We start from the raw sequence: 23520 nt of genomic DNA on the forward strand, positions 1-23520 counted from the left end.
TGCAAAGAGAAACACAGCAGAAGCAACCTGCCTGGTTCCCAGCTGAGGCACTTCTGGGCCTGAGAGGCAGTGGCTATTTTAAGAAATGGGAAGGCTGACAACATTCAGATGCCAGCATTTAGCCACAGACAGTACTTCAAATATTCACCCAGCCATGTCCCTTTCTGAGGAACTGCAGACATTAGGGCTTTTTACACCAGAACTTTTGTACACTTCCCTCACTCATCCAAGTCAGGACACCAAGCTTGGGTGATCAAACACATTCAGGAGTTGGGATTGCTACTGTAATTTGTGAACAAAACAATATATTTAGGGACCTAAAATAAATGACAGACAAAACCAGAGATAACAATGCTTTATTTGTACATTTCAGCAACAGGAGAAATAACAAGATGAAATTATCTGCTTTGTTGTAAAGTATAAAAACATTTAATTATAAATATTTAGCTAAAAAAGCGTGATTTATAAAATATAATCTGTGAAGATATATATACACAGTTTAATTGTATAGCAATTCTTTCACCTGACAAAGAGCAGAGGTTTTTCTATTTATTATTCCACGCTCACAGTTTAGTGCTCACAGTTTAAGAAGCAAAACAGACAAGTGAAAAGATGACTGTTGAGTTTCATTCTGGGAAAATACACAAACTGGGGCAAATAGCAGAGGCAGAATTTGAGCAAATCCATAGTTCAAGAGAGGTCTCTGAGGGAAAACAGCTCCCCTACCATGACCTACAGCATATATATCCAGAGAAGCAGTGGGTATTTTAACATTTGTGGGCAAGTTTGCCGTGTTTGTGAAAGAAAATGGCTAATAATATAGTGCAAGCCCTCTGAAGTCAGTTCAGCTAAACATGCTCACCTCACTGCTCTTCCCTTCTTGAGCAGGGATTGCTTGGTATGCTGGGCTGGTGTTATCTGTTGTGGCTCTAATAAAGTCAAACAATGTTACCTTCATGATTCAGTATATGAACAAATTTCCAAATAGAAAACCCCAGTGTGCCATCTGATTGCATCGTCCAGCTGGCAATATCCCTTAAAAACAGATACAGTTGCCTAAGGCTGGAAAATACAATGAAGCCGTACAGTACACTAAATGGAATGTGAAAGAAGATACATGGTCAGGCAACTTGATTTTCTATTCCTTGTTTAAGAGAGACAGCTTCCTCCCTTTGAAGTCTTGGGAAGTCTCACCTCTTACTGAAAGGTTTATTACTATGGCACTTCAGAGAAGAAAAAAATGGAAGACTCTCCACATGCTGGGTGGCAGAAAATGCTACAGGAAATTGTAATTAATTGGATCCATGTCCCTAGTAAGTATCTCTCTTCACAGTGTTTTCACAATGCCCATGGCACGGAGCTTTGAGGACGAAGAAAAGGGATAGTCAAGGATGCATGACAGCACCCAAGAGCTGTACTTTGTACACCGATTTACACAAGACCTCACTACTTGCCTGTACACAAGAAATGAATGAATAAGGAGTTAAGAGAAAAAGGATGTCTAGGAAAGAAGCGAAGAATGAAGTCAGCAAACACAACACTTGTCAGTGCTCACCGTTATTTGCTACCTGCTGTTTCTGCTTCAGGGTGATGTGCTCCTGACAGTTCAGAGCAAACAGCACGTACACAGCTCTTACGATTCACATCGTTATGAATGCATAGTAACTGCAAGAGTTGTGCCCTTAGAAACTCAGGAGGATCTTCAGGAGAGGAAGGCTAGCAAAGCTGTAACAAGTTTTAGGCAGGATCCAGGCAGTTCTCTCCAAGTAGAGCCCTGATCAGGGAAACGTACCAAGTCATGTGCAATCTCAGAGTGCATATTGGCTGGTTGGTTACTGAGTAAATGCAGATTTTAACTCCCTGAAAGCTGCTCGGCGGTTTTTCCTTTCTTCTTCTTCCCGCTTTCGCTCATCCTGCTCAGCTTTTATCTCTGCTTCAAATTTACTGGCTGAAGAGAGGGCTTGAACCTTTACAAAAGAAAAAAAGAGCATCAGGCCTTGCATCAGAGGGAGCACCAGAGCCTGAACTACTCCCAGATGAGCAACACACAACTGTTTGCTGCACCTCCCAGCACTTGCTGGGAAGCTCTGTCAGGATGGGTCAAGTATTAATTACACTGCAGTGCTTTGGCATTTACACCCAACACCTGTTAGCCCACTTGACTTTAACATCAGTAAAAGCAGGGTCATTTACTAATAAGTCACTAACAAATGACTGAAACATTGCTGTCAATACTGGGTCACATACATTCTGTCAGCAGGCAGCATAGCATAAGTTTGAGTATACAGTGGGAGAAACTACTGCAGAAAACAGTTCTGAATCACAGCCAAATCTGAGATCATCATACTACACCATGGATAATCTGTAGATCAAAGAGACATTGTTTATTTGCTGGCTATTTTTCCAGCTTTCATCTGAGTACATCTGCTGTGCAATGGCTGTGTTATGCTCTTGGGAAAAAACTTATATAAACAAGCAGGATTATTTTCTCTCCAAGAGACCTTTCAAAAAGGATGCTTTGTCGGCTTTGAATGGTGCAAAGCTCTTTCTGCCAACCCCGGGACCCTGCGGAATAATTTTGATTCCAAAGGTTAGAGAGCTGCTCGAGAAAGACGTCTGAAATCCTACACTCCAAAATACTCCATTCGCCAATGAACACAGAGTGTTCAGGTTGAGGGAGGTTTTGCAAAACGGGAAACTCAGTCCCATTATTTCCAGGACGCTTTTGTCCTTCGAAGCAGTCAGCCAGCTAGTCCCATAAAGCTCCCAGCCAGAGGGACACAGGTCAGTCAGTCAGCTCTACCAGGGTAAGACCCACAGCAGAGATGGTAAATTAAGTTGTTGCAGTGTTGACTGATCTGCAGAGGAAGTCCAACATAAAGTTTGAAGGTAAAAGCTATGGCTGATTTTAAGGCAGGGGGGCGGGGCATGAAATACACATCCTTTTAGCTAGAGAGAAATCTGGCAATATCTTCTGTTGAAAAGCAACCATGGTCAGTGTCTCAGTTAAGGCCTGTGTGCAGGTCTTTTTCATGTTCCTCTGTGCCACGCCATACCTTAGCTTCAAAGAAGTTCTTGGCTCCTTTGACTCCCTCGATGGAGACATCTATCTCCGAGAGCTTCGCAAGAGTCAACAGGCCGCTATCTTCCTCAAGTTCCCCAGCTGCAGCTTTATGGAAAATCAGCAAGAACTAGCAAGACAGAAGAAGCATTCAAGTTCTTCACTGAGGCTCAAACAACTTAAAAGGCAAACAGTGCAGACATCTTCCTGGAGGGGGCTGGAATTTACATTTCTGAGCAAATAAACACAGGTCTGTATAAATGAAGTGGCACCATGCCACTTGTGCTCCAGCACCCTGGCTCTGGTGGGTTCAAATACACCTCTCTATGTCCCCACACCCTAATGGTGTATTCAGAAGTCCCTCACCAGCTTCCCCAGGGTTCTGGAGGATCAGATCACATCCCATGACAATGAAAGTGCAAAGATGGCCCTGGCTCACACCCAATCCCCAGGCTCCCTGGACTGAGGCACCAGTGCACTCCTGTTAAGAGAGAACCACAGCCCAAGTGCATGCACTTGAAAGAGATTTGGGGACTGCCTGGCTATGAACCCTGCCTTCTGTCCTTCCCAAGCCCTATGGTCCACACAGTATGGGAGGGGAAAACAAAAATCAAGGTCAAACATACCAGGAGAACAAAGTTACTTCAGCTGGTCCCTTGTCTAGGGCATGGGAAAAGTGACTTAAACCAGCCCTTGGAGCACCACCTCAGCCTGTTCCAGGGGACTCTGGCTGGTTTCACTAAGGTGAGCAAAGCCAGTGCCTTCCTGTCATGCCCGCTAAATAACATACAGGAGAGCTTCTCTAAGAGCTGTCAGAGGTCAGAGGCACGCCCTTGTGCTAGAGCAGCTTGAATGAGTGTCCACAGAGAAACTGGTTTTGAAACCTTTGTCCTGCACTGGACCACAGGCATTTAACAAATCCAGAGTCACTACAGCAGAGTGCATATTGGAAAGTGAATTGCAGACGGAAATAAACAAAGTGCCATATTACCCTTCAGGAAAGCATGCTTTTTTTACTGGAGGAAAGAGACCTGTCTGCTTAAAAACCAAGAAATCTGCCCCACCTTCAACCTGCTAACCAAACAACAGGTTAAGATGTGGATGCTCTGTGCATAATTTGAGAGGTCCTCTAACTCCCTGCTATTCTTGGCCACCCCAGGTCTCTCAACACTTGGCACAGTGTGGAAAGAACAAAGATGGGGAACCCATCACTCGGGTACAAAAGGAGCCCAAGCAAAGCTCTGCCACTGTACCACTTCAGTCCAGTGCAGAGGGCTGGAAGTACTGTGTTGGGTTGCCCTGAAATCCATTTGCACAGGGGCAAACATCTCTAGTGCTGTGCTCCTCAGACTGCCAGGCTTAGTACTTTGCTTCTTCCTACAGAGAGCCCAAGCTGTCCCAGAGGAGGGCAGTAGAGTCCCAGCATCTGCACTGAGCCAGCCCCTAATGCGCTTGCCTGCTTCTAGTTGCTCGCAGAAGCTGGTGAAGATGCAAGAGTTTGAGAAGGTCTCCCATGGGGAAGGGTGTGGAGATGACCGCAGTGCTGGCTGCCCTCTCGCAGAGGCAGTGTCACCAGGCATTGCTTCATGCAACAGCCTCATAACCCATATGTGCTCAGCACTGAGCAGCCAGAAAGCAGGCTATGCTTGGGGAGGGAATTTTTTCCCCCTCCAAACACATGTAAGAAATTTAATGATGCTCTGCTGAATGGGCAGAGCAGAACGTCCCACTCAGAAGAACAAGATCTTCCCCATGATACCCTCTCCCTCTCTCAGATCCACTAGGCTCAGGCTAGTTCCCCTCCTCCTCCACCACCAGGCACAGGGACACAGAGGGCTAGCAGCCAGGCTGGCATTAGTCATGGTTCCTTCTCACAGTTTCTGCTCCACCCTGGGAGTCCCACTTCCTGGCATTGGAAAAGGGCAACGGAGGCAGCACAATCCTGAGGTCTGGTACAGCTGTCACCCGGGGAGGGACTGGAAACGCCCAGTCATGAGTACAAGTGTGCATGAATCATCCTGAAACTAGGGGATGGGGCCTCAATCCTCCTGTGGATATGGGCTGCCACGGCCAGGAAACCGAGCTTAAGGAAACCAGGGACTGAGCCACCAGTTGGGACAGACACAGCGTAATATCAGCCCCAAGGACCCAACAAGGCAGACTACAGGGCATCATGCTGGTTTCCACAGTAGCTCAGGAGCAATCCCTTCCTCATATAAGCACACTACCTGCAGCTCATCTTACCAGTTATTTGCCCTCAAGGCATCAGTCCTCACTAATCAGAGAACACCAGGAACACACATTCAGTTTCCCAATGAGCTCACATTCCCAGCCTGTGTTGCACCCTTGCTGGGCCCAGGACACATTGCATGCAGCTAAGCCTCAGGGAAATGTCAGGAGAGAAGCAAAAGTGAATAATGTTGGTACTTTTAAAAACCCTGCTTTCAAGGCAGACATGACACACACTTTCCACCCCACTAACTTCATAAGACGTACGAGATGTATCTGCTTTCACTGCCGTCATGATCCAAGCCCTACATGACAGTGCCAGGTCTCAGCACAATGCTGCAGTTACACAGCCCTGCCAGGCACCGTGCTGGCCTCAGGGATGTGAGGGAAGGTACAGGACTGACTGGCAACAGCAGCCTTGCAGCAGCTTGCTAGAAAAGCAGTGCTACCCAAGGCTGTGGTTTGCACCAGCCCTGCTAGCAAACACATGATATGGGTCAGCATTTAAGCTGGTACAGGCATGGAGGACAGTGGGTGGATTTTTGCAGTTTCTAGATAGCAGCTGCAATTAGACATTATTACAGTAATTAATTCTGGTTTCCTGTGGTAATGACAGAACTAGACAGTCAGAAGTGGTTTCCCCCCCACTATACCTAATCTTTTTAAGCCTATATTTCTTAGTTTGAGTCAGAGGGAGTCTTGTGCAGTTAATTGTTGATGTATTGACGGACATTCAAAGGTCAATGGTAGGAGGCAGCTTTCCTAATGGGGCCAGCGGTTCATCAGCAGCCAGTCAGAGACACACAAGCCTGCTTTCCAGGCAACAGCTTACATGGGAAGAGAGGACATTACGGTACTCAAAGCAGCAACAAAAGGTGACCTATCACAAGTGAAAGGGGTGCCTGTCAATTCTCTGACCAGGCCACAAGAAGCATTTCTTCAGACAGGGATGTCAGGACTTGATATTCTCCAGAGAGGCAGACAGGAGTCCTCCAGTCCTCAAGTGACACCCTGCTGAGTTCAGACACTCATTTAAACCAGGGTTTCTCCTTGTGTTGTCAGTGACCCAAGTCAGCTTGGTGCTTGCTCGTCATCACCAACAGGAAGTGGAGTGGGGCAGGGCTACAGGCTGATTCAGGCCTCCTCACCCACTAGGAAACCTGCCTTCCTGCCAGTCCTCTGCCCAAACACAGCATGTCTACAACAAGGCAAGAATCATCCTGCTCCTCTCTGCCACAGGAAGCTTTGGGTACATGCCAAAGCTGCTGTATAGTTTGTCCCCAGAGTTCTGCCAGTGACACTCCTTCATTCCAACCCATGTGCCACTCAAGCTTACACTTGCTTGACCATTCTTTTGCATCTGTCGAGAAGCTACAACAGCACCAGCTGCTGCACACCGCCTGCCAAGGGCTGGCAGCACCGGCAGCCTGTGCTGGCTGATGGGCAGCTGTGCAGGGGACTGTGCTCCAAACAGGTGGCAGCAGAAGAGGAGCTGCCCTGCCACTTGTGCCGCACCACTGGAGCCAGAACACCATGGCATCTTCCAGAGCCTTGGAGATAAAGGCACTTCTCTTTCATAGGAGAGAGCCCCTGCCAGCCAGCCCAGAGGCAGTCCCCAACTCTTCAACCCAAGCTGGGTGGCCCAGGGGGGCATGCAGAGAGGGCTCCTCCAGTCCACACAGTGATTTGGCAATCACAGTCTGACCTGGGGCCAAGGGCATGGAGCTCTTCCTGCTCCACTGGATTCTTTGCTACCCCAGGTTCACCTCTAGGCAGGGAAGGAGACCTGCCCGGTCAGAGCAGCTGCCAGCTTAGGGCTTTGCTGGTGTGAACTAACAGGCTCTCACTGCCCAGATTTGTTTGTCTTTCCCACTTTCTATGGGCTAGGCCCTGTAACCCAACGGTCTTTGGCCTCTGTCTTCTACTGCTGCCCTCTACCAGCAAACAAAAAACAACAAAACCCTTGGGGGACAAAAGCAGGGGGAGACAGTGTGACACGCCAGCATGGAGATGGTGCAGCAGCTCTGCGAGCTGCCAGTCACCCCTCACACCCCAACCAGCCCAGATGGTCACAGGCCCTGGCTGTTCATCCTCCCTCCTAGGCACTGCCAAAGGTCCCAGCACTTCCAAGATGAAGAACAATGTCCTGAGCTGTAGAGAGCTCTGCACCTCATCTCCACAACCAAGCCCCCACCCTGTAAGAGGCATGGTAAGAGCACAGCCCCTGCAGAAATAAGGAAGCCCAGCTGCTCAGGGCCCATTGCAGCCATCCCCTGGGGCAGGAGGGAACAGGTCAGCAGCACAGCCCTTGCAACACTATCACTGCAGGACACAAGCAGCCCTGACCCTCCTTGCTGCCTAAGGGGCTGTCAGTTAATTCAGAAAGCCACAGTGTGACATACCCTTCTGACTGAGACAGCAATCAATGCCTGGGAGGAGGAGATGATGCAACAGGAGGTTTTGATATCTGGGCTCCCCCTTCTGATTGAGATGAGGTGGGTACCTTTGAGTGCATGCAGGTCACTGCTCAAATTCCCTCTCTTCCTCCACTCGGCAACAGATCCCAGCCTGCCCACACTGCTCCCAGCAGTCTCAGCACAGCTATGACAAACAGACCTATTTGCTGTGTATCCCTGCTGAGCCAGCATGCAGCACCGGACTGCTGCATCACCACATTTATCCCTCACTGCAGGGAGGTGAGCACCCCTCCTGAAGCTCACCATGGCTGGTCACTGTATGATGCAGAGAGGAAGCTGATATAAAGTGGAAGGGGAAGCCTCCTGCGCCCTGTGAGACCAGCTGCTCCAAGCAGAGCCCTTCCCCCACACCAGAAATGAGGCCTAAGCCCCTGTACTGCAGGAGCCCAGCAATGAGACCTTGTGACTGAAAGGACATGCCTCCTCCACCTCCAGCAGGAAGCTCTGCCAGCACTCCCGGGCAGCTGCAGCAGGGCTCAAATGCACTCCAAAAGCAGGCAGAGAGGTTGGAGAGCTTTGACATCAGTTACCATTACTGCCATGTGGAGATGGATGCTGACAGTGGTCCACACCTTGAGCTCCATGTGGCATGGGGGAGCTCACCTGCTTCTCCAGTGCACCCCACAGCTGGAGAAACATGGAGAGGACTGTGCTGCCTACAGCCAGCGTACAGGGCCTGGCTGCCTCCTCCCTCCACCCCACAGCCACATCCCTGTCTGCTACCTGTCAGCTCACCTCACGGAAGCTGAGCTTCCCATCAAAGTCTTCATCCACCTCCTTGATCATGTTCTTCAGCCCCAGGTGGGTCTGTGGGGCTCCCAGCTTTTCCATCATCAGCTTCAGCTCCATCAGGTCAATGTACCCATCCTGTCCTGAGTCATACCTGCAAGATGCAAAGGGAAAGGGGTCAGCCCTCATTATCCCTCTCATCCATCTTCCCAGAAGAGGAACTGTGCAAATGGATAAAGTCCCTGGGTTGTTCAAAGCCTGGGGGAGAGTGGAAGCTGCACAACACAGCCAGTGCTGAGATATATTAAGCTCAGGGAAGTAGCGGGCAGCGTTCAGAACTGTCTCAGAGACAGAAGTGCTCAGGGGAGCTCGAGCTCAGACCAAACCACCCACACAGAAGGAACATGGAGGAACTTGGCTTATTGCAGTGGGATTTCCATCTCACCCACTTGCATGTCAAGCATAAAGGTTATTTATACACATTTTACACCATGCACGAGCACGGTGAGACAAAGGCATGCCAGAGCCAGCTGCTGTCAGGTCTCCTGCTCATTTTAGAGGAGAAACAGGGAGCAGAGACCAACCAGAACATCCCCAGCAGAAAGCAGCTATCTTGGTAAACAAAACACACACCCACTAGCTGTTAAGATCATTCCTCTCTGAAATGGTTTTGTACTACACAAGCACCATGCTTCAGGGCAGCTGTTTATTCAGTGTCCCCAGGCTGAGCAGAAAGGCTGTCCTGGGGGAATACAGCAATCCCAGCTGGTGCCAGGGGCTGCACCACAGGGCCAGGCTGGCAGAAGAAACTGGTGCCCACCTCTAGGAGCAAGACTGGAGTGGGACCACACTCCCAATGGAGGACAAAGGACAGCAAGGACTATGCAGGAGAGGGCACCCATGCAAGGGGCAGAGTGGTTAAGGGGTGGAAAGACAGTGATCTGCTGTGCTCAGCCTTGGACCATGCGCCAATTCCTCCCCCAATATCTGCTGTGGGTGTGAGTAAAGCATCCGGCCCACCCAGCAACCAGCACTTTACCCAGGTCATCACTGGGTTTCAAAGTCCAAAGGCTGGAGGGATGGGTGCTCTGCTATCAGCCAGCCCATCAACAGCCCTCCCTCATCCTGGTCCTGCCATCAGTGTCCAGCACAGAGCTGGGAGCTCACATGGGAGGATTGGGCAGGGTCTGTCAGGCTGGACTCAGCCTCAGCACACAGCCTGCCGCTGCCTCCTTGCCACCATCTCAACCCCAGAGTTAAATCTTTTCAACCATTCAGAAAGGAATCCCTAGGCATGGCACTGAAGCTTTCCCTTGGCGGGAGCCAGTCAAATCCTCCTATCCATCATCTTTCATTGACTGTTAGCTCTTTTCCAAAGACATGAGGGCTGTAGCCATCCCAGATGGAGACCTGCACACTTGTGGTTACCCTGGAAGAAAGCCTTTTGCAGCTGAGAAACCTCACAGCCACAAAGGAAGCTGTGGCAGAGGAAAGCACAAACAAAGATGCTGGCCCTAAGCTGCTCACAGGCACCAGCAGCACAAGGCAGGGCTGTAGCCAAGAGCTCTCCCCCTGCCTTCACCAACACAGGGTGCTTTTGCCCCCAAACCAGGGTGGCCTCCATGGCTTTCCAGAGTCTTACCACCTCCACAGCCATCTTTTATACTCTCTGTGCCTCTGTTTCCAAGGGTCCCAGGCCCAAGAGACCCCAAATGACAGGGTCATCACCACTAGGCTGGCACACAGGCCCTGCTACCAATCTGCTTGCATGCTCTGACCCCAGCAAACTCACAAGCCCACCAGCCTGGACAGCTTTCTGGAAAACTAGGAAAAAAACATCCATTGAAACAGAAACTAGGTCACAGACGTGAGATGTCACAGGGAAGAAAGGCAGCGACTTCATCACAGTAAAGAAGGCATCAGCTAATTAAGGCACACATTCACACCATTACCCAGCCCAGCTCCAAGACGCACTTTCAGGACCTCACAGAAGTGTAATGAGTGCAATATTTAATTGTTAATTTGCTTTTCCTTTAAGTTTGGAAGAAAGGGTGTGGAGCCATTCCTCCAGAGCAAGGTGGTTGGAGAGCCAGTGCCTTTGATCAGGTAAAGCAGCAAAGTATATAGTGGCAAGGAAACACTTGGGATTGGGGTTTGTTTTTTTTTTTTTTGAGCTCCAGCAAGCTCACACTGCCCTTTGGCTAGGTGTGAAAGCAGGATGACACCGAGGTCCCCACTAAGGGCTGCCCATCCAGGGTCGCGACAGTGCCCAGCACCCCCCTCGGAAGCATTGGCAATGGAGGTGAAGGCAGGAGGGCACAAGCCCAGCCCATGCCTACCATGCCCATCTCACCCTTCTGCTATGGAAGCTATCCACAGGCAAACACCAACCCTCAGTGCCTGCCCTGGCACTGAGCCCAGGGCAAAGGCGCTGCCCAAAAAGGGTTAAACATGTGGTACAGCCTCAGGGCTGCTCATCCCTGCAGAGGCAGCACAAAGCCAGGATTGAGAGAAACAGGGTCTTGCCAGGAGCAGGTATGGTGGCAGAGCAGCATGCTGTACCAGCCACACAATGGGTATTGAGCACACTGGACTGGGGTACAGCTGGCACCAAGATGCACCCCAAAACCAGGTTACCAGTCCCTTGCAGCCAGAGGGATGCTCAAACCCCCAGATGCTCAGCACCAGCCCCACAGAGCAACAGCAGCACCCTGCAAACTGCTGTATTCCCTCCCCACCCCCCTTGCCTCCTAAAACAGCCTGAGTATTTTAGGACCCGAGTACAGCCACTCGGCTGCCATGGAGCCACACAGCCAGACTATTTAGGGAGAAGCATATTTATAGGGCATGAGAGATGGTGCAATTCATTCCCTGCCACCCCTTGACAGGCACAAGCACTCAGCACAACAGGGCACAGCACAGGCTGCACCTTGTTGGTTGGCTAATGCTCCCAGCAAACCTCAGCCCTACCAAAATCCCCACTATCTGCTTTTTGAGAGCACTCTTTCAGGGCCCAGGGCTCCAGCCAGCCCCCAATACAGCTCACATTCATTTTACTGCCTGCAGAGCAGCCCTGTCCCAGTGATGGACACAGATCAGCCCTCACAGGTAGAGCTGGAGGTGGGCACCAGGACAGGTTTGGTCCCTAAATGCATCCCAGGAAACCACCCCATCCGATGCTCCAGGAATGGCACAGCAAGAATATGCAGCACTCGGGTGCCTCGCCAGCCCTCCCAGCCCTACCATCACCTGCTGTCCTGCCATGACACTGGAACTTTGCTTCCTTTGGGCACAAAGCTCCCCGGGCTGCAAGCCAAGCCTCACCCTGGTGATGCGCAGGCATTATGGACAGAGGAGCTCTCATGCCAATGGGCAAAGTCATCTCATGTTGCAGACAGGCAGGCAACTCCAGCAGCAAGTCAGTGTCACGGCCATGGCAGGTCTGCACCTGCTAGGCCTGGAATGCCGCAGGCAGCTGCAAGCACCATGGATGGTGTGATAAGGCTTCACAGTGCTGCCGCAGCAGCATTCCTGGCAGTGGATGAGACACAGGCAGTGGCTGCCAAAATCTGCTGCAACAAAGATGCAGCCAGATTTCCATGCTGGCTCACTTCCACCCGGGTTATATAGCATGCCTGGCTGCTGAAGTGCTGGGGGAAGAAAGTACGAGCAGAAACTGGGGAGAAGGAAGGAATACTTGCTGAACAGACTTGCTTAAGAGCAAGAAGTATTTTATGCACAATCGCTGCCCTAGTACAATCATTTTACTGGTGTCATGCAGCATAGCTGGGGACTTATACCACAAAAGAAAGAGGGATCAGGAGGGAGGAAAAAGGAGATGCCAAGGACTGCACCACCTGTCCTGACTCTGCAGTCACCTCCCAGCTGCTGAAAAACCCCAAGGGGAAAAAAAAAGCAACAGTTGAATGAGAAATCCCAAATCCTGAAGGATCAAAGAGCAGTTTCTAAACACTCATGCTTCTTGAGAAAGATTGGAAAGAAAACCTGCCCTCCCTGTACATGTTTTCTGTACCTCAGCTTGCTCCACATGCTACAGGCACCTGTGTTTTGATCTGCAGTCCTGCATGCTCCAATGGCCTAATACAGGCTTTGAAATAAAGCAGTTGGAGTAATGGTGCTGAAGGAGTAATAATCTCCTCTTAAATATTCCAAAACCCTCAGCACCTCCCGCTCCATGTAAGGTGAAACACAATGCTCAGAGGGAGGCGGTCATATCCAGTGATAGGATGCATGGGAATGGTTCAAATCTGCCTCAAGGAGGATCAGACTGAACATGAGGAAGTATTTCTTTACCTAGCAGGTGGTCAGACACTGGAACAGGCTTCCTGGAGAGGGGTCGATGCCCCAGGCCTGTCAGTGTTTAAGAGGCATTTGGACAATGCCCTTAATAACATGCTTTAATTTTTGGTCAGCCCTGAAGCAGGCAGGCAGTTGGCCTAGATGATCATTGTAGGTCCCTTCCAACTGAAATAGTCTATTCTGTTGCCGAGAGCTTTGCAAACAATTCCTCCGTACTGGGCTGGGGACACGAACAGGTTCCTCAGCCATAATGCAGCTCTCTCCAGCCCAGCCCAGGCAGCAGGAGCTCTCCTGGGCATGAGATGAAAGTCTCCTCCAAGATGCTGGGCAAGAGCCCGAGGCACCAAAGCCTGAAGGGCCCAGGCTGTGTGGCCTAGTCCATGGATGGTCAGAATGACCTCCCTGACCACTGAAACTTGAGACAGCTGGTCACACTGGGAGTACAGCAGTCCTGGAGTAAGTAGGTGTGCTGCAGCACATCAGACATGTCCCTCAGTACAGGGGCACCCAGTGAAGTGCTCCCAAGCAGCTCCAAGAGGTCAAGTGGACAATCACAGTTTCTCCCACTGGCCAGGCACAAAGCACTTGTAAAACATGTGGGCAACACATGAAATTCCCTAAATACAAAAGCAATAGCAAGGCTGGAATTTCTCCACTCCCTCGCACCCCACAGATGAAGCCACTGGCTGTTTTCCTCCCCCCTACATCCCTCGGAAAGGTCACTCTCACCAGGCACAGCCTCACAGCCTGGCTTTCACGCCCCTCTCTGTCATTTCCCTGGACAAGATGGCACCAAGGGGAGCTGTGAGACTCCACAGCTTCTGAGGGTTCACTTGCAAGACTTGGGGAAGAGAAGTTATCGTGGTTACTACAGTCCTCACACATTGTCAGAATAGGCAGCTAATTAGGTCACATTATAATTAGCCTGAACGGCAGACTTCCCGGTCCCTCTGCCAAAAAAAAAAAAAAATACCCACACCAAGAGCTGCCCGCACCCAGCAGCCCCTGCACATCCCTGGCACCTGCAACAGGTACCTGCACCCCACCTCCAGGAGAATGGGGCCAAAATGGGGGGATGCTGCCAAGAGGAGGCTTAGACAAGAAGGGGAAAAGTGAGCCCAACCTTGGCAGCAGGAGCAAGGCACAGCTAGCAGCACACAGCACCTGGAGGGAGCACTGGGTTTCAGGAAGCCCTGTGTTCAGACAAGCCCTTTGCCTCCACCCTGGCACGGGGCAGTCACAGCCACCAGCTGTACCATGAGAAACGCTGACACCAGAGCAGCCACTATCACCAGCAACTCCCTCTTCCCAGCTGACGCATCCTGACCCAGCCCGCACCATGCCCAGGCCTCACAGACTCAAGTTCAGTCCAAATCAGTTTACAAGTCCCACTGAATTATAAAACACTGGATGCAAAGTCTCATACTGAAAACCTGGCATCCCGTGGCAGTGAGAAGATATATCCCTGACTGTCAAAGGTTTATTTTTTAACTATTAATAAGAATGACCCTGGGTTGTGGTGGTCAGGGCCAATAATCCATACAGAGAATAAAAGCCTTAATCACATTAACTCAAGCTCTGAGTGGCAGGAATTAAGGAATTAAGGGGAATATTTCCTCTCCTCATGGAGCACGTGGTATCAGCCAATACTTGAAACAGGTTGCTGGCAGCAGATGGAGCAAACACCAGGTGCCAGTAACAGAGTGAAAACCAGGACGGGGTTTTCCGTCTGCCTGTCTGGGGAGCATGCAGCCCAGCTTCTTCCCCTTTTGTCACAGCTGGCCAGCGCTTAGCTGCGATAGCCCTCACAGGGCACACAATATTTTCCAGCTACATTGACCAGCTGATTAGTATTCAACTGCAAAGCCTAGGTCCCCCCCACTTACAAGGCTAGCATTTAATGAGCTCATTGTTGAAAAATTCAGCTGCAATTCAGCTCTTGCACTTTTTATTTCCCAAACCACCACTGTTCCTTTCCTTATCCCTATCGAGGCAGTGCCACTGTCTGCTCCGGGCTCTTGCCTGCAGCTTTTCAGTGCCGCAGCTGCCAGCATTGGTTGTCCTCCTGCCCTCACAGTGCCACATCTCAGCCCTCCACAAAGTGGGATCCCCTTTAACCGTCATAAAAAGCAGCACAGGAGCAAGCAGAGCAGTAGTCTTGCCTGGACCACCTCCATTCCCACACCCAGCTGCAACATGAGTGACGCTGCCCATGCAACAAAGAGCTCTGGTGGGCTCACAAAAGCCCATTGCCTGGTATCCTGCAGTGGCAGCCCCGGCTGGGGCCAGCAACACCCCACAGCATCAGAAGCTCGGAACATTGGTTTCCTCACAATGACCCCATCCTCCAGGGTGCCCAGGGCAGCTTTCAGGTGAGAGGAAGAACACTTGACAAGTTACAAACCCTGCTGCAGTCACCTTCATAAGCTGAAGCAGATCTTTGCACCTTGCCACGACAGCCCACGTAGCGCCTCTGTGGCCCTGCCTCCTCATGCCCAGTCCAACAGCCCTGCCTGTGGCTGGCTGGCACAAGTGGCTGCCTGCCTGAGCCCTCTCCTTGGGTCTTGGAGGACATCAGTCCCCGGGAGCACAGGGTTTTGTGGTGCTGGAGGGAAACCTGAGCAGAGGTTACTGAAGCTACCCAGGTACAGTCCAAATGCAGGAGCCAGGTTGGGGCTCATAAGGGAGAGGCACAGGCTGGATCACAGCCCTAGGAAGGGTCAAATATTTTTGCTTACAGAAGCAGCTCTCAACATTGCCACCAGCAGCTTAAGTTTAATGCAAACCTTCCTGCTGGGAAGGGATCTCCATCCTAGGCTCCAAGAACACGGAAGCAAGAAGCTCTGCTCAGTCTTGATTTGGGTGCACAGGAGGGAGCACAAAGCCTGGCAAACCAAAGCATGGAACTGTGTAGGGCCTGCAAAACTGCCAGGGATGTCCACGCTTGCAGTTACTGAAGGCAGACACACAGCATCACTCCAGGGCCCTGGGACACAGACCCTCCAGGTGCTCCAGCGTGTGGGGCAGCAGCCCCTGCACTCCTCCAACCCGACGTCCCACCCAGGGAGTCCCCCCAAAGCAACAGCCGCGGGTGCCACCACAAACACCCATCACCCTGAACCCAGGTGGAGGGGAGGCAACGGCGGGCCGTGAGGTAAGCACGGGATTAAGCTCCGTCCCCGAGTCTGGGGCGAACCCGACGAACCCCCACCCCCGCAAAGTACAGGGACAAGGCGGGGATGGGATGGCACTGGTATACCTCCCCATCCCCCCGCAGCTTCTTCCAGTCCCAACCGCAAAACCGCGGAGAAATGCAAAGATCTGGCCAAGAACAGGCAGCCTCTCTCCAGATGTCCCCCTGGGGGAAAACCCGCCACGGAGGGAAGGCACAGCCCCAAACCCGACGGCGGAGCCCCCAGCCCATCCCTGTGGCCCCCACCGTCCCACTCACAGGCGGAACATGCGCTCCATATCCTTGATCTGCCGGCGGCTGAACTCCTTAAACTCGGTGTAGGGATTGAAGACGGCGGCCCTGCGGGGCTGCGCCGCCCCCTCGTTGATGTCCTGCCGCCGACACAGCTTGGCGCTCAGCTCCGCGCCCGCCCGGGCCGTCAGGCAGCTCCGATCCGGATCCGAATTCGGTTCTCCCTCGGCCCCCACCGTCCCCTCGGCCCCCACCGTCCCCCCCTCCCCGCTCTCCTCCAGCAGCAGCCGCCGCTGCAGCTTCTGCGCCAGCTCCTCCGAGGCCATGGCTTGACTCAGCCCGGCCTGGCCTCGCTCGGCTCGGCTCGGCTCCCGCTGGACCCGCCTGGCCCCCGCCCGCAACTTTATTCCCTCAATTGGAGGGAGCGGGGCGGGACGGGGCGGGACGGGGCGGGGGGAGGCCGGGACGGGGCGGGACGGGACGGGCGCTTAAGGAGGCGCGGCGGCAGCTGGCGGGGCGGTATCGGTCAGAGTGGTAGCGGAGATGGTGATAATAATGTTTGTGATCCACGCATGAGGCGGCTGCGCTGCCCACACATGCCCCCTCCCCGCCCCGGGTACCCCCACATAGGCCCCCACGGTCGGGTGCAACGCCGCATACGAAGCCCTTCACATGTATGTTCTCCCACGCAGGAATCACCCCCGCTCAGGTATACCCGCAGAGGCTGTCTCCCCACAGGTACCCACCTCCCCAGGAAAGGAAACCCCCACTCAAGTAGAAGCCCATGGTTACACGCCCCACACCATGGGCAGGGTTCCCCGCCACGACACCCCCCACGTGTCCCCATGACAGGACACTACACAGGTCAAGGGACGCCCAGGCCATGTGCATCCCACTGGTGCCTGCAGCATCCCGCTCTGTGGGGTGGGAGCCAGATCCCCGGGCACCCGACAGCCCACCCCACACCTGCAGGGACATGCCGGGGCAGAGGGACCCCTTAAGCCCTCCATGCACCTCCCCTCTCTTATCTCCTTGGGCTAAAATCAACCCAGGACAAAGCTCAGCTCAGCTCTGGGTTCCCCCTCCTTCTGCAGACGGCATGGAAGGCAGGAAGCCCATTCCCACCACCCTGCTCCCCTTCCTTGGGACGGTGCCTGGTGCCACCCCGGCTGTCCCCCAGGTTCTTCAGGGCACAGGGCTGTCCCTCCCAGAACCCTCTGTCCCTGGCCAGCAGATAGGTGGCTGATGGCAACACCCCCAAACGGGATTAGGCTGGTGTGGGGCGGTTTAGGGTGGCTGCTGATGGGATTTACCCACCGGAGAGGAGTGGGCAACAAAAGCACAGGCTTGGACGTACTGTCTGCTTGTGGCTCCCGTATGCCCATGGTGTGTGTCAAGGGAAACCTGCCCCAGCCTATTATGCGACTGTTTCACACCTCCAGACAGGTGGTAAGCAGCTCTCTAACCTTGCTGTGATGTGGTGACATGGAGTTGACCCACCTGGGCAAGATCATTCCCACCAAACCCCCTCAGAAATGTCTCGTAAGGCTGGTTCTAAGAACTTGGCCTACTACCATTTGGATCTGGAGTCTTGAGGACACACCACAGATGCATGAGACCAGAGGGCTTGTGAAGCTTCAGGGTGTTGAGAGACCTAACTAAATGACGGTGAATGAGACACAGCACATCCAGATTGCCATCTGCTGGAAAAAAATTTTAGGATATGAGATCCTTATTATAAAAGAAATGAGAAAACAAACAGACATCAGGAAACTATCATCAGTAAAGGAGAAAGAACAAGATGAAGGTGCAGAAGTATATGGACCTAATTCAAGTGATGCAGAAAACAAAGTTGTAACCTGATGATAAGAATTCTACATAAACCATTGATATACCACACAGTGCAATTCAAACTAATGGCATAGGAAAACATACGTGCTGTCGGTCACCCGTCGTTGCGGTGTAGTGAGCGCGTGTAGGGCATGGGTGCCTACGGCCATACCACCCTGAGAACGCCCGATCTCGTCTGATCTCGGAAGCTAAGCAGGGTCGGGCCCGGTTAGTACTTGGATGGGAGACCGCCTGGGAATACCGGGTGCTGTAGGCTTTTGCCCTTTGACGGGAGGCGCCGGGGCAGCCCGCGTTTTCTTGGTGGGCTGTGGCGGGCGCGCAGGGGCGCGTGGCGGGTGCGCGCGGGTCCTGCCGTGGGAGGCTGTGTTGGGGCGGGTGTGCGTGGGGTTTGGCCGGCAGCCGCCCCCGTGGTGGTGTGGTGCGGCTGCAGCGCGGGGCGGGAGCGTGGTGTCGCTGGTGCGAGAGAGGCGCCGGCGTGGGTCAGGGTGGTGCGAGAGTCAGGTGGGTGTTGCGGGGTGGGCGGCAGGAGCCGGCGCCCATGTGCTCGTGGTGGCTGTGGGTAGAGAGGAGAGGGTGTGTTGTAGGGGGCGGTGTTGGCAGAGGGTGGTCAGGGTGGTGGAGGGTGTCTTTGTTGACGGTGCGCGTTGCAGCGGTAGAGTTGCGTGTGGGGTGTTGTGTAGGGCCGTGTGCGTGTGCGAGAGCTCGGACGTGCAGGAGTCGTGTTGTGTGTTTGGGTTTGGGCATCGGGGCGCGCGTGGGTGCTCGCACGTTGTCGGTCACCCGTCGTCGCGGTGTATGTAGCACGCGCGTGTAGGGCGTTGTGGGAGGGCGCTGCCCGTTGCAGGAGAGGGCTGCTGGCGGCAGAGGGGGTGCCTACGGCCATACCACCCTGAGAACGCCCGATCTCGTCTGATCTCGGAAGCTAAGCAGGGTCGGGCCCGGTTAGTACTTGGATGGGAGACCGCCTGGGAATACCGGGTGCTGTAGGCTTTTGCCCTTTGACGGGAGGCGCCGGGGCAGCCCGCGTTTTCTTGGTGGGCTGTGGCGGGCGCGCAGGGGCGCGTGGCGGGTGCGCGCGGGTCCTGCCGTGGGAGGCTGTGTTGGGGCGGGTGTGCGTGGGGTTTGGCCGGCAGCCGCCCCCGTGGTGGTGTGGTGCGGCTGCAGCGCGGGGCGGGAGCGTGGTGTCGCTGGTGCGAGAGAGGCGCCGGCGTGGGTCAGGGTGGTGCGAGAGTCAGGTGGGTGTTGCGGGGTGGGCGGCAGGAGCCGGCGCCCATGTGCTCGTGGTGGCTGTGGGTAGAGAGGAGAGGGTGTGTTGTAGGGGGCGGTGTTGGCAGAGGGTGGTCAGGGTGGTGGAGGGTGTCTTTGTTGACGGTGCGCGTTGCAGCGGTAGAGTTGCGTGTGGGGTGTTGTGTAGGGCCGTGTGCGTGTGCGAGAGCTCGGACGTGCAGGAGTCGTGTTGTGTGTTTGGGTTTGGGCATCGGGGCGCGCGTGGGTGCTCGCACGTTGTCGGTCACCCGTCGTCGCGGTGTATCGCGCGCGTGTAGGGCGTTGTGGGAGGGCGCTGCCCGTTGCAGGAGAGGGCTGCTGGCGGCAGAGGGGGTGCCTACGGCCATACCACCCTGAGAACGCCCGATCTCGTCTGATCTCGGAAGCTAAGCAGGGTCGGGCCCGGTTAGTACTTGGATGGGAGACCGCCTGGGAATACCGGGTGCTGTAGGCTTTTGCCCTTTGACGGGAGGCGCCGGGGCAGCCCGCGTTTTCTTGGTGGGCTGTGGCGGGCACGCAGGGGCGCGTGGCGGGTGCGCGCGGGTCCTGCCGTGGGAGGCTGTGTTGGGGCGGGTGTGCGTGGGGTTTGGCCGGCAGCCGCCCCCGTGGTGGTGTGGTGCGGCTGCAGCGCGGGGCGGGAGCGTGGTGTCGCTGGTGCGAGAGAGGCGCCGGCGTGGGTCAGGGTGGTGCGAGAGTCAGGTGGGTGTTGCGGGGTGGGCGGCAGGAGCCGGCGCCCATGTGCTCGTGGTGGCTGTGGGTAGAGAGGAGAGGGTGTGTTGTAGGGGGCGGTGTTGGCAGAGGGTGGTCAGGGTGGTGGAGGGTGTCTTTGTTGACGGTGCGCGTTGCAGCGGTAGAGTTGCGTGTGGGGTGTTGTGTAGGGCCGTGTGCGTGTGCGAGAGCTCGGACGTGCAGGAGTCGTGTTGTGTGTTTGGGTTTGGGCATCGGGGCGCGCGTGGGCGCTCGCACGTTGTCGGTCACCCGTCGTCGCGGTGTATGTAGCGCGCGCGTGTAGGGCGTTGTGGGAGGGCGCTGCCCGTTGCAGGAGAGGGCTGCTGGCGGCAGAGGGGGTGCCTACGGCCATACCACCCTGAGAACGCCCGATCTCGTCTGATCTCGGAAGCTAAGCAGGGTCGGGCCCGGTTAGTACTTGGATGGGAGACCGCCTGGGAATACCGGGTGCTGTAGGCTTTTGCCCTTTGACGGGAGGCGCCGGGGCAGCCCGCGTTTTCTTGGTGGGCTGTGGCGGGCGCGCAGGGGCGCGTGGCGGGTGCGCGCGGGTCCTGCCGTGGGAGGCTGTGTTGGGGCGGGTGTGCGTGGGGTTTGGCCGGCAGCCGCCCCCGTGGTGGTGTGGTGCGGCTGCAGCGCGGGGCGGGAGCGTGGTGTCGCTGGTGCGAGAGAGGCGCCGGCGTGGGTCAGGGTGGTGCGAGAGTCAGGTGGGTGTTGCGGGGTGGGCGGCAGGAGCCGGCGCCCATGTGCTCGTGGTGGCTGTGGGTAGAGAGGAGAGGGTGTGTTGTAGGGGGCGGTGTTGGCAGAGGGTGGTCAGGGTGGTGGAGGGTGTCTTTGTTGACGGTGCGCGTTGCAGCGGTAGAGTTGCGTGTGGGGTGTTGTGTAGGGCCGTGTGCGTGTGCGAGAGCTCGGATGTGCAGGAGTCGTGTTGTGTGTTTGGGTTTGGGCATCGGGGCGCGCGTGGGTGCTCGCACGTTGTCGGTCACCCGTCGTCGCGGTGTATGTAGCGCGCGCGTGTAGGGCGTTGTGGGAGGGCGCTGCCCGTTGCAGGAGAGGGCTGCTGGCGGCAGAGGGGGTGCCTACGGCCATACCACCCTGAGAACGCCCGATCTCGTCTGATCTCGGAAGCTAAGCAGGGTCGGGCCCGGTTAGTACTTGGATGGGAGACCGCCTGGGAATACCGGGTGCTGTAGGCTTTTGCCCTTTGACGGGAGGCGCCGGGGCAGCCCGCGTTTTCTTGGTGGGCTGTGGCGGGCACGCAGGGGCGCGTGGCGGGTGCGCGCGGGTCCTGCCGTGGGAGGCTGTGTTGGGGCGGGTGTGCGTGGGGTTTGGCCGGCAGCCGCCCCCGTGGTGGTGTGGTGCGGCTGCAGCGCGGGGCGGGAGCGTGGTGTCGCTGGTGCGAGAGAGGCGCCGGCGTGGGTCAGGGTGGTGCGAGAGTCAGGTGGGTGTTGCGGGGTGGGCGGCAGGAGCCGGCGCCCATGTGCTCGTGGTGGCTGTGGGTAGAGAGGAGAGGGTGTGTTGTAGGGGGCGGTGTTGGCAGAGGGTGGTCAGGGTGGTGGAGGGTGTCTTTGTTGACGGTGCGCGTTGCAGTGGTAGAGTTGCGTGTGGGGTGTTGTGTAGGGCCGTGTGCGTGTGCGAGAGCTCGGACGTGCAGGAGTCGTGTTGTGTGTTTGGGTTTGGGCATCGGGGCGCGCGTGGGTGCTCGCACGTTGTCGGTCACCCGTCGTCGCGGTGTATGTAGCGCGCGCGTGTAGGGCGTTGTGGGAGGGCGCTGCCCGTTGCAGGAGAGGGCTGCTGGCGGCAGAGGGGGTGCCTACGGCCATACCACCCTGAGAACGCCCGATCTCGTCTGATCTCGGAAGCTAAGCAGGGTCGGGCCCGGTTAGTACTTGGATGGGAGACCGCCTGGGAATACCGGGTGCTGTAGGCTTTTGCCCTTTGACGGGAGGCGCCGGGGCAGCCCGCGTTTTCTTGGTGGGCTGTGGCGGGCGCGCAGGGGCGCGTGGCGGGTGCGCGCGGGTCCTGCCGTGGGAGGCTGTGTTGGGGCGGGTGTGCGTGGGGTTTGGCCGGCAGCCGCCCCCGTGGTGGTGTGGTGCAGCTGCAGCGCGGGGCGGGAGCGTGGTGTCGCTGGTGCGAGAGAGGCGCCGGCGTGGGTCAGGGTGGTGCGAGAGTCAGGTGGGTGTTGCGGGGTGGGCGGCAGGAGCCGGCGCCCATGTGCTCGTGGTGGCTGTGGGTAGAGAGGAGAGGGTGTGTTGTAGGGGGCGGTGTTGGCAGAGGGTGGTCAGGGTGGTGGAGGGTGTCTTTGTTGACGGTGCGCGTTGCAGCGGTAGAGTTGCGTGTGGGGTGTTGTGTAGGGCCGTGTGCGTGTGCGAGAGCTCGGACGTGCAGGAGTCGTGTTGTGTGTTTGGGTTTGGGCATCGGGGCGCGCGTGGGTGCTCGCACGTTGTCGGTCACCCGTCGTCGCGGTGTATCGCGCGCGTGTAGGGCGTTGTGGGAGGGCGCTGCCCGTTGCAGGAGAGGGCTGCTGGCGGCAGAGGGGGTGCCTACGGCCATACCACCCTGAGAACGCCCGATCTCGTCTGATCTCGGAAGCTAAGCAGGGTCGGGCCCGGTTAGTACTTGGATGGGAGACCGCCTGGGAATACCGGGTGCTGTAGGCTTTTGCCCTGTGACGGGAGGCGCCGGGGCAGCCCGCGTTTTCTTGGTGGGCTGTGGCGGGCGCGCAGGGGCGCGTGGCGGGTGCGCGCGGGTCCTGCCGTGGGAGGCTGTGTTGGGGCGGGTGTGCATGGGGTTTGGCCGGCAGCCGCCCCCGTGGTGGTGTGGTGCGGCTGCAGCGCGGGGCGGGAGCGTGGTGTCGCTGGTGCGAGAGAGGCGCCGGCGTGGGTCAGGGTGGTGCGAGAGTCAGGTGGGTGTTGCGGGGTGGGCGGCAGGAGCCGGCGCCCATGTGCTCGTGGTGGCTGTGGGTAGAGAGGAGAGGGTGTGTTGTAGGGGGCGGTGTTGGCAGAGGGTGGTCAGGGTGGTGGAGGGTGTCTTTGTTGACGGTGCGCGTTGCAGCGGTAGAGTTGCGTGTGGGGTGTTGTGTAGGGCCGTGTGCGTGTGCGAGAGCTCGGACGTGCAGGAGTCGTGTTGTGTGTTTGGGTTTGGGCATCGGGGCGCGCGTGGGCGCTCGCACGTTGTCGGTCACCCGTCGTCGCGGTGTATGTAGCGCGCGCGCGTAGGGCGTTGTGGGAGGGCGCTGCCCGTTGCAGGAGAGGGCTGCTGGCGGCAGAGGGGGTGCCTACGGCCATACCACCCTGAGAACGCCCGATCTCGTCTGATCTCGGAAGCTAAGCAGGGTCGGGCCCGGTTAGTACTTGGATGGGAGACCGCCTGGGAATACCGGGTGCTGTAGGCTTTTGCCCTTTGACGGGAGGCGCCGGGGCAGCCCGCGTTTTCTT

The 23520-nt window shown here is 55.8% G+C and overlaps 1 protein-coding gene and 8 non-coding genes across 9 annotated transcripts; 8 read left to right on the top strand and 1 right to left on the bottom strand.

Annotated features, from left to right (window-relative positions):
• Positions 1-340: 340 nt before the first annotated feature.
• EFHD1 (EF-hand domain family member D1) lies at positions 341-16651 on the bottom strand. The gene is made up of 4 exons (XM_075099469.1): positions 16268-16651; positions 8503-8650; positions 3057-3191; positions 341-1967 (listed from the first exon to the last, which is right to left on the bottom strand). The coding sequence occupies exons 1-4, from the start codon at positions 16564-16566 to the stop codon at positions 1833-1835; spliced, it is 717 nt and encodes a 238-aa protein (XP_074955570.1). The 5' UTR covers positions 16567-16651; the 3' UTR covers positions 341-1832.
• Positions 16652-18228: 1577 nt separating this feature from the next.
• LOC142060590 (5S ribosomal RNA) lies at positions 18229-18347 on the top strand. Its single transcript, XR_012661810.1, has one exon. It is a non-coding gene; the product is annotated as a 5S ribosomal RNA (ribosomal RNA).
• A 615-nt stretch (positions 18348-18962) lies between these two features.
• LOC142060634 (5S ribosomal RNA) lies at positions 18963-19081 on the top strand. The gene has a single exon (XR_012661853.1). It is a non-coding gene; the product is annotated as a 5S ribosomal RNA (ribosomal RNA).
• Positions 19082-19692: 611 nt separating this feature from the next.
• Positions 19693-19811, top strand: LOC142060645 (5S ribosomal RNA). Its single transcript, XR_012661864.1, has one exon. It is a non-coding gene; the product is annotated as a 5S ribosomal RNA (ribosomal RNA).
• Positions 19812-20426: 615 nt separating this feature from the next.
• Positions 20427-20545, top strand: LOC142060656 (5S ribosomal RNA). The gene has a single exon (XR_012661875.1). It is a non-coding gene; the product is annotated as a 5S ribosomal RNA (ribosomal RNA).
• Positions 20546-21160: 615 nt separating this feature from the next.
• On the top strand, positions 21161-21279 carry LOC142060667 (5S ribosomal RNA). Its single transcript, XR_012661886.1, has one exon. It is a non-coding gene; the product is annotated as a 5S ribosomal RNA (ribosomal RNA).
• A 615-nt stretch (positions 21280-21894) lies between these two features.
• On the top strand, positions 21895-22013 carry LOC142060596 (5S ribosomal RNA). The gene has a single exon (XR_012661816.1). It is a non-coding gene; the product is annotated as a 5S ribosomal RNA (ribosomal RNA).
• Positions 22014-22624: 611 nt separating this feature from the next.
• On the top strand, positions 22625-22743 carry LOC142060607 (5S ribosomal RNA). The gene has a single exon (XR_012661826.1). It is a non-coding gene; the product is annotated as a 5S ribosomal RNA (ribosomal RNA).
• Positions 22744-23358: 615 nt separating this feature from the next.
• LOC142060618 (5S ribosomal RNA) lies at positions 23359-23477 on the top strand. The gene has a single exon (XR_012661837.1). It is a non-coding gene; the product is annotated as a 5S ribosomal RNA (ribosomal RNA).
• The last annotated feature ends 43 nt before the right edge of the window (positions 23478-23520 follow it).

The sequence above is a fragment of the Phalacrocorax aristotelis genome, chromosome 7 (assembly GCF_949628215.1).
Source record: "Phalacrocorax aristotelis chromosome 7, bGulAri2.1, whole genome shotgun sequence".
Classification (NCBI taxonomy): Eukaryota; Metazoa; Chordata; class Aves; order Suliformes; family Phalacrocoracidae; genus Phalacrocorax; species Phalacrocorax aristotelis.

Bases quoted from the DNA above. Each gene is read 5' to 3' on its own strand.
- EFHD1 (XM_075099469.1), bottom strand. From the start codon at position 16,566: ATGGCCTCGGAGGAGCTGGCGCAGAAGCTGCAGCGGCGGCTGCTGCTG. The intron at 8,651-16,267 runs GTGAGTGGGACG...TGCATCTTGCAG, and splicing joins ATGGAGCGCATGTTCCGCCT to GTATGACTCAGGACAGGATG. The intron at 3,192-8,502 runs GTGAGCTGACAG...CTGTCTTGCTAG, and splicing joins GGAAGCTCAGCTTCCGTGAG to TTCTTGCTGATTTTCCATAA.